The sequence below is a fragment of the Oryzias melastigma genome, linkage group LG16 (genome assembly GCF_002922805.2).
Source record: "Oryzias melastigma strain HK-1 linkage group LG16, ASM292280v2, whole genome shotgun sequence".
NCBI classification, from domain to species: domain Eukaryota; kingdom Metazoa; phylum Chordata; class Actinopteri; order Beloniformes; family Adrianichthyidae; genus Oryzias; species Oryzias melastigma.
Genome location: NC_050527.1, coordinates 24692435 through 24702088, shown reverse-complemented (window position 1 = coordinate 24702088; position 9654 = coordinate 24692435). Strand labels below are relative to the sequence as shown.

At 36.3% G+C, this 9654-nt stretch overlaps 2 protein-coding genes across 5 annotated transcripts in view; one reads left to right on the top strand and one right to left on the bottom strand.

The window, feature by feature from the left end:
• LOC112136641 (C-type lectin domain family 12 member B) overlaps positions 1-9654 on the top strand; it is a 127845-nt gene that overhangs the window by 60965 nt on the left and 57226 nt on the right. The gene's annotated exons all lie outside the window — the stretch shown is intronic.
• Positions 4274-9654, bottom strand: part of LOC112136632 (asialoglycoprotein receptor 1) — an 8574-nt gene continuing 3193 nt past the window's right edge. Inside the window, exons 4-10 of one of the 2 annotated variants that reach the window (XM_024258467.2) lie at positions 9428-9499; positions 9005-9070; positions 7025-7129; positions 5117-5395; positions 4701-4855; positions 4492-4607; positions 4274-4418 (exon numbers count right to left, since the gene is read on the bottom strand). In XM_024258467.2, the coding sequence (XP_024114235.1) occupies positions 4283-4418; positions 4492-4607; positions 4701-4855; positions 5117-5395; positions 7025-7129; positions 9005-9070; positions 9428-9499 (929 nt within the window). In that variant the 3' untranslated portion in view covers positions 4274-4282. The remainder of the gene's footprint in view (positions 4419-4491; positions 4608-4700; positions 4856-5116; positions 5396-7024; positions 7130-9004; positions 9071-9427; positions 9500-9654) is intronic. The other variant, XM_036215740.1, reaches the window with a different exon arrangement.

Here is a 9654-nt window from a genome sequence, read left to right as displayed (position 1 = left end):
GCTCATTAACCAAGTTATGAGTTATTTAAAATGTCTTTGATGGTTCTAAATGACTGTAAAAACAAATATTTATAATAGTGTCTTAAAGTCCTACTTCAACAATATTGTTTTCCTATTGTAAATTCTTTCTGAGTGATCTTTTAACTATAAATATGCCGTTTTTAGGAGAAATCAAAAGCCTGTGCCATTGTTTAAACAAGTTTTCTGCAAAGCAGCAGGAGCTCATTGGAAATTTGCCTCTCTGTTGTGGACAGGACTGTCGTTGAGGAAATAAGCCAGTGCTCATTTCCCATGATTCCTTTGTTTACACTCTCTCCCGCCAGCTTACAGACCCTCACAACCCCAAGTGAACATTAGCATGCTAATTGGCGCCAAACTCCCATTAGAAGCATAACAAAAAAAAAACATCAAGCAATATCAGAGCTATACAGCCATACAGTTTTGAGCCAGATGGCAGCTCAGACGAGAAAAATGACGATGTTAATGGATCCATTTGTCTTCAAGTGGAGGATTTAGAATTGGAGCACAGAGAGTTTGGCCTGGCCATTACAGGAACTGCATCACAAACCTGAGCTTTTTCAAACTGAGGGTTTCCATCTGATTTTGATCCATCATGATTTAAATAAATACAGTTTAATCTCAAACAATTATATATGTCCTCCATCATGACAATGTTAAAAAAACAAAAAACACGACTTTCATTGTAGTGGGTCATTAACCATTTGTTAGAAAATGTATTCCTATATCCAGATTTTTTTTCCTTGTTTAACCTTTTTCAGTTACACACTCATTACTTTTGATAACATAACAGTCAAATGTTAAAAATTAAGAATTAATATTTAGTTTAAACTTACAGTAACTGATGATGATGATGATGCTCACACACAAGATGGTCACACACAAGAGGAAACAAATTATTCCCAAAGACACCAAGAGGAGATGAAACTTGCTGCCAAATGCTTGGAGAAAATATAAGAATAAGAAATATTACCAACATTAGAAATATAACCAAGAATAGTTATGTTAAGTGAAGTCAAAGTGTCGATGAGTACGTCTAACCCTTTTGATAATCATCTACATTTGACAGTAAAAAATTTAAAAATGGTGACATGGCGTATACTTATATAGCTCTTCCTCCCCTCCTTCGAAGGCCCAAAGCGCTTTACAGTCACAGACCCATTCACCCATTCACACACACATTCACACACTGGTGGTGGCTCCGCTGCCGAACACTGGCGCCAACTTCCCACCAGAGGCAATTAGGGGTTAGGTGTCTTGCCCATGGACACTTCGACACATGGACGGGCAAGGTCAGAATCGAACCCCCAATCCTCCAATCAGGAGTCGACCACCCTACCACTGCACCACAGCAGCCCCAAACCTTGAGCAACTTAATGCCTCGTTTTGTAATTCAAATTCAAAATACCAAGTTTAATTCAAATTCCACCCTTAATTTTGAATTGTCCTCCAAATTCTTAAATCTTTACTTACTTATTGCCCTTTACGCCTTGAGACGCTTAGGGTAGCACCGAAATCTTTCCATTTCTGACGGTCTCGGCCTCTACTGTTCAGTGCTAGGTGATTTTGGGCCTATCTCTTTTCCTTTTTCCATCTGGTGTCCAGTGTAGTGTTGTTTTTATGGTTGTGTTTTCTTCACTCCTCAGTACATGTCCGACCCATGTCCAGCGTCTTTTGAAGATAATAGTTGATATGTCTTCTTGGTTGCAATGGGACGATAGGGTTTCATTGGAGATGTTTTGGGGCCAGAAATCCTTAATGTTCAGCTATGAGCGTTAATGCATTCACGCACACGTTTTATTACAAAGGATTTGCACATCCAAATTTACTAACGCAAATGAATTACAGCTTGCAAAGAAACAGTCCTTCGCTTTGCCTCAGGCCGTGCATTACAACACTTTGACGGGTATTATCCCATTTACAGTATACCACGGTCACTTACAAAAACAATAAGTATTCCGTTTGTTTATACGAAGCGTTTTTCCTGCATAGAGAATTTGGGGTGCCACCACCACCTAATTTACGAGCACCACCAGCTCCTACGACTAATCAAACACATAATCAAGTGTTTCCAAGCCTCTTTCAGTCATTTGTAACTGCAGTTACACACACCTACAACTAAGGGCAAGTGGCGCTGTCCAAATTAACGCACAACACTGAGGCACTCCAAGCCATTGATTTCAGAGGACATGTCAGATGACGCCGGTATTTACAGGCACTGTTGTGTGGTATACGGCTAAGCCAACACCCTCTCTTGGAAGTTTACCATGTGTACAGAAGAAGTCGAGGTGACTTTATCCCTTTAACTAATTTTTATGGTGTATTATGTAATTAATATTTTAAATACCTAAGAGAACCTCTAAAACAGATCAGATAACAAACCAGATCAGCTCCTCAAAGTCCTTGTCTTCCTCTATCACAACTATTGACTCACTAGTGAAGTCTTTGAAATAGATAAAGAGGAAGATTCTGAGGAGAACATGGAAATCTGAGGATTAATCTGATTATGCTGTTTTTTTAAGGTTACAATTTTTCCCTGGAAAATAATTTTATTCTAAAGTATATTTAAATCAATACACAAATATTTGGATTATTGTGAGCATGGAGGACCAAAAGTACATTTGTACAAGTTAAATGACAGCTCAACAACATTAGATATGGTGATGATGAAGTTTTTTTCCTAGTGCATCTGTCACAATAAAAAGAGGTAGAATATGAGAATGTGAAGTTTAAAATCTCAGTTTTATGTGGTTGTTAATATTGTTATTTTAAGAAACATTTCTTAAGATTGTGTTTTATATAAAAGTTTTTGTTATTTCCTCAGATTTTATCCTCAGTCCTTTCAAACTATTTTTAAACAAGCAACATTGTTTGAACATTGTCTTTTATTATATCAATCTAGTAACTTGTAATGATACTCAGTAGTTTGGGTGTTTGTTCTGCTATCCTAGTTTACATACATTTAACAACTAATTTTGTCATGAAAATAACCACTACATTTCTTGTCTCTTCATATTTAAAAAGCAAAACAAAAGCCATAAAACAAACTTACTTTAGCAGTTGTGAGGAATCTCATAAAGATTTATGTTTTGTGCTGAAAAAAAAGCCCCAATACAATTAAACATGATATAACATGTAAATAGTACAATAACATATAATATATTACATATAAAAAACAGTTCTTCAAAATTTATTTTATCTTTTTTTTCTTCACCTTCACTTGACGAGATGGACAGAGGCGTGTGATGGCACTAACACTTTTATTTAAATACATGCTATTTAATCTACCCCAGGGGTCTCCAACTTGGGGCTCCAGAGCCACAAGTGGCTCTTTTATCTCTTCATGGTGGCTCCTTGGCCAAACATAAATAAATCGGGGAGATTGTTGACCCAGCCATGCTAGGGGACTGCATAACCACAACTACCTAAAATAACAAAACCCAGCGGTGTAAGACTGCTGAGGACAAAGAAGGGAAAAGAACAATAACAGTTTTTTTGAGTTTTCGTCATACGTAAAAAAAAATAAAATAAAATAAAAAAAATAAATAAAACATTTTGAGAGATGCTGGGTTCATTTCATATTTTTGCTTTTTTGTTTGTGCCAAAAAACTGACATAATTTATATCTATTATCAAACAAAAAGTTTATGAATGCAAATCAAAACTTTCTGGAGGCTAAAGTAAGACTATTCGGCCCCTTCAAGGTTTTGATTAGTAGAAAACGAGCCCAAACGGTCTTTCATTGTTAAAGACTGCCGACCCCTGATCTAGCCCAAATCAAGCCCTTTTTGACACACTGGTTTTATTGGGACTAAATTCAGTCGTATATTTCTTGACAACATTTCATTAGTGTGAGATACAACCAAACAGTAAGAAAACAAGAAATGTGGAACTGGAAAACTAAAAAACAAAACTCAGCCCTGCTATTACTTGGATTTTCTGTCTTGTGATGAGATACTGAAAAAAAGAGGCAGAGTAGAAAAACAGGAAGACGTTTGCAGATGTTTTTTATTTTATTTATTTATTGATTTTTAAAGCAAATGCTCTGAGATTTTAAGCTTTTCAGTCGCAATTTTGATCATGATGATGGTGTTTATAAAAGCCCTTAAACCTTTTTAAATTGATATAATAAAGTTTATTATTAAATTGAAAAAAGGCTAAATGTCCATATTTTCAATGTTAAGTTTTGTTTTCTTATCTAAAACAGAAAAGTCAAACTGTAAGATACATGAGCATGTTGGAGGAAAAAAGTCAAGTTTAACTAATCAGAAAATGAAAGCTTTAATCTCACAGATGAATCTGTTCTGAAAGCCATTTCTGAGTTGAACCCAGCTCTGGTTCAAAGGACCATCATGGACTACATGTACAAAATCTTCTGAGCTCCCTGGATTCTTCCAGTACCTAAAAAAAAAAACAAAAAAAACATCAGCGCATTTAATAAAAATGCAAATATGTATTAAGAATTCTCCTTTACCCAAGTGTGTCTTGACTGTCATCCACCCAGATCCAGTTGTTGTTAATTCTTCGTAAACCAATCCAGTATCCGTGCCATTCGTCATAGTAGTATTTTATTCTGCTTTTGATGAATTTCTGAAAATCAAAATGTCAAATAAAAGATTGTCATATGTATGCAGTTTTAAAAAAATGAACAAAATAAATTTAGTTGAACATTTTCTCCCCAACCTGTTCCTCTTGACTGCTGATAACCACCAGGTCTGAATTGTTGCTTCGACAAAGCTGTCGACTTTCATCCCATGTTTTCCATGGAGAAATGAAATGATTGAAGAAATAGCAGCTTTCCTGAAACTGAATCCAGTCTTTGGGACACGTCTGACAAACTGTGTGTAAGAATGACAAAGAGAAAACCAAAATGTTACCTTTTACTTTTAAATTTATATTACCTTCAAATTAAAGAAATACAAAAAAAAAAAAAAACAAAGCAATGAAATTAATGAAAATGTATTTCTGCTTGCAAACCAAATATAGTCATGTTTCCTACTTTCTTAATTTGATTAAAGTTGTTTGTAAATCAACTAATTAAACTTAGGACTACTGATTTATAATCAAAATGTTGTTAGAATCACAGTTAAAACATTTACCTCCATCAGGACAGAAGAGATCTACTGGAAAAGTGGAATATTTGAAGATTGCTGCCTTCATCCTGTTGAGTTTGTCACTGCTGTTTCTCAGCTGCTCGATCTGTGTTTGTTGGATTGTCATGTTAACGGTCATCTCCTTGGTTTGGTTCTCAAATAACATCTTGTCAGCAGTCAGATACTCAGTCTGGTTTTGTAAATATCTCTTCTCCAAAGTCAGCTGCTCATTTTTTGCTTCCAAATTACTGAGATTTTGCTTCTGTTTGTTTGTTTCCATGGTGACTGCAACCCAAATAACACAGATTAGTCATTGATTTAAAGAAAGACATTTTTTTTGTTTTTTTTAATAAAATCCCATATGTCCTGAAATATCTCTCTAAGAGGGCCTATTATGTGACATGTGTGTGTATAACATTCCAAATTTGGGAAATCACTGTCTCACTGAACTGCAAATTTTGAACCTAGGTTTAAAAAGTGACATGATGTCTAAAAAAAGATGTTCCAATTACATAGCCTGAATGTTATATATTAATATGTTGGCCTAAACAGCAGTTGGAAACAAAGCAACAGACCCAGAACAGAGTTTATCAGCAAGCCATTTGAGAAGACATGAGAGATTTTATAGTTTTCTTTAACCTGTTTGGTGAATTAATCATTTTAAAGACTAAGATGCAGCAGAAGAGAAAGAAAAAAGAATATAAGAATGAGTACTGGCCATGCCCAAACATACACACACAAGATGTTCACGTTATAAGTAACCTACACAAGCAACGTTCATTTTTTTAACTTCTTAATTTTTAATATTTATGATGCATCCAAGGAATGCACACATTCCTGGACTCCTTACACAGTCTGTAGATTTTAGGATGGTTAAAAAAAATCCTGCTAACCTATATGTGTTTTATCTACTTTGCCCTTATATTTAAATTTCCGTGTTCTGTAAGTGTCTGCAATGACTTGTTGCTCACAGCATACCAGTAGAACATGAACATGAACATTTTCGCTTAGTCGGGTCACCAAATTGTCCACAGCCTTGCTATTATGTGAGAACCACCTTTGTGTCCTGCAGAAGTTTGCCCTTTTTTCATAGACAGTACAGCCCAAATCTTTGGACACACCTTCTCATTCAATGGGTTTCTATATTTTCATGACTATTTACATTGTAGATTCTCACTGAAGGCTGTGTAAGGGCCATTTGACCAGGGAGCAGAGTGATGGAGTGCTGCGGCAGATGACCTGGCCTCCACAGTAAGCTGGACCTGAACCCCATTAGAATGTTTTGGGGTGAGCTGGACTTCAGACTGAAGGCAAAAGGCCCAACAACGGCAAAACCTCTGGGAAGTCCTTCAAGATTGTTGGAAAACCATTTCAGGAGACTACCTCTTGAAGCTCATCAAGAGAATGCAGACTGTGTAAAGCAGTAATCAGAGCAAAGGGTGGCTATTTTGAAGACACTAGAAAAGGAGAGTCCAAAGTCAGTCCTTAAGGGCTGTCCTCCTACTGGTTTTCCAAAAAACCCTGCATTATATTTTGCTAATATCTTGGCCAGTAAGGAGCTTCAATGGCTGATTGGTTGGAAAACCTGTTGGACTACCGGCCCTCAAGGACCCCTGCTCTAGAATATCAAACATAACTTCAGTTATTTCACCTTTTTTTGTTTAGGTAGCCAAATCCATGAGTTAATTCGTAGTTTTGATGCTTCTGTGAGAATCTACAAGTAAATAATCACAAATATGAAAAAAAGCATTGAATGAGAAGGCGTGTCTGAACTTTTGGCCTGTACTGTTTATCTAGCTGTAAGGTCAATTGGTACCTTATGCCAATAATACACAATCAATAATTTTAATATAAAACAATTACATGTAAACATTTTTGAAAAAATTCAAATAATACTAATTTGTTTAAACTCACAGTAAAAGATGACGACGATGATGCTGGCACACAGGAGGAAACAAATTATCCCCAAACACACCAGCAAGAGATGAAACCTACTGCCAGATGTTTGAACTTCTGCTGCTTTAAGAAAATATAAACAAAATTATCATTAATAGGAAAATGTTTTTTTTGAATAAATCTTTTTTCATAACTTCGTTTCCTTTCGGTTTTTCCCTTTAGGGGTCGCCACAGCGAATCAGCTTCCTCCATCTAACCCTGTCTTCAGCATCCTCTACTCTAACAGCAGCTACCTTATTTCTTAACTCAAAGATAAAATGTATCCTTTGAGTGCTAAGTAACTGCAGAATACCAGGCTACTGGCTCAAATTTCCTTTATGTTTCATGACAGAGTGACAGCTGAATTTTCCTTCTTCTTGAAAGAATACCCTTACATTCTGTCTCCATAAAACCTTAAGACACTGAGGATCCAACATATGCAACCATTTTGGGTTGCCTTGGAAAATATAGGCCCTTGGACCCTTTTTAAACCTATACAATACACCAATACACTCTTGGGTAGAACAATATTTGGAGATGAGGGCCTGATGACTTTATGGAACAGCCAGCACTTTTATAGACATTGTGTTATGTAACAACAAAACCAACAGAATTCTAGGAACCCAGATGATCTCCTCCAAACAGAAGAGAAGAAGAGGTCAGGGGTTGTTGTGTTCCCTGCACCTTGTGGAATGTAGTGTGGCATGAAGTGGACCCCATCAGAAACATTTGTTACATCAAGCCATGCACATTGTTAGATGGATTATTCTCACTACCAAATATTATCCACATTCATTTTTTTCTTGCTTTCCATCTACATGTCTCAAGATCTCAATAACTTGTCTTTGGAAAATCAGCTAAACAGACTAATAAGATGAAAGTTTGCAAATGGATGGAGAGGAGTATTAACCATTGTGGTTTCTTAAGGAGTCCAGATGAGCCAAGCCTTACATTGACATTTTATCCATCCCATGACAAATGTGAATGAAAGGTGGACAGCATTCCATGTCTGCCACAGACACCAGTGAAAATAAATAAATAATGAAAAGAAAAATTCAGCGCAGTGTCTTGTGAGGCCAGATGACACTACTCCCAACATCAACATACCAAGGATAGCACAATGGTTTTGTTCTTATGGTTGGGGAGTTTAGATTTCTCCATACAACCTTTCTGCTCTCCTTGGCTATCTGGACCCCACAAGACAGTGCACTGAACTTTTTTTTTTATCTTTGATTTTTGAGTTTCATTAATGTCCACGGCAGACATAAAATCCTGTCCACCTTTGTCCACCTTTGTCATGGAAGGAATCACACATTAATATATGGTTGGAGTCATTTGCACCCCAAAGATAGCGGAAGGGTTAAATGGATGCTTCAAGCAAGTCATGAAAGCCACTGTGAAGTAGTGGACTGTCAGCCAGCACCAGATCCAATAGCCTGTTGTTTTGTCACAGATTCTGACAAAGTGAGATAATCTACACACACGTGAAAATCCCAATTTTCTCCTTCTGGATGGTCCCTGTCCTCTACAGCGTGTTTCCTCTAGTCCTCGGAGAACAATCTCCTTCATTTTTGTAAAGCCTTTTCTTCTCAAACCCAACTGCCTTTGGGACTGCTGTCTTCAGGCTTCTGCAGACCTTGATGATGAAGTTCAGTCAAGTATATGCAAGCAGAGTAATCAAGCCCTCATCACTAGGTATGACTTTTCAGAAAGTTAACTTCAACATGGAAACTCTGCCCTATCTTGAAGTTGTACCAACACCTCTCAGGACAATCCAAAGAAGTTATTGAATGGATGTAGATATTTTTTAGGTCTTGAGAAGAAGGTGGGCCAGAAGATTATCCTTCACCTCTGCAGTCCTGCTAATGCAGTAGGGCTAAAATTTTAAAATTCATAGTGTTGGTATCATCATCAAAAGTGTACACTTGAATAATTGCAAAGAGTAACAGAGATACCTACTTATTACAGCAGTTTGTGTTGTCTCTTTGCTAATTGTGTCAAAATCAGCTTCTGGGTTCTTCTTTGCTGCACGACAGAAAAAACCAAAAGGTTAAAAAACAGTAAAGTTCTTACAGTAAATAGAAGGCCCTAGGTTATGAAAGTAGCTTAAATAATTTTTGGGAGTTGTTCAGTTAGGAAATCTATGGAAATTGATGATTTATCGATGTGTATTTCAATTTGACAAAAATTTGTCAACCCGAGCTTTAGCTCCAGTGTTTTCATTATTTCAACTAATGCAAGTCATTAACCATTTACGTAATTCCAGCGGATTCTGAGGCGAATAGAGTGAATAGAGTTGGGGTGGCAAAAATAATCATGACGTCAGAATTTGTTTAATTGTTAATAAAACAGATTGCATTTGAAAATAATTACATGACTTACTTGGTGCATTCTCCTTTTTTATCTTTGGTTTTCCCTTTTTGATGTCAGAATAAATTGGTTCATTCTGGTTAGCTAGATGAAAAAACCCAAAAGAAACAAATGAGAAAATTTATATTTGTTTAACTCATCTGCTTTTTAAGAAATGCTTTGGGTTTATTCCATTTATTATCTTCATGTTTTTTGACTTATTTACATAATTTCTGTCATCTGAAGAGTTTTAGAGAGCA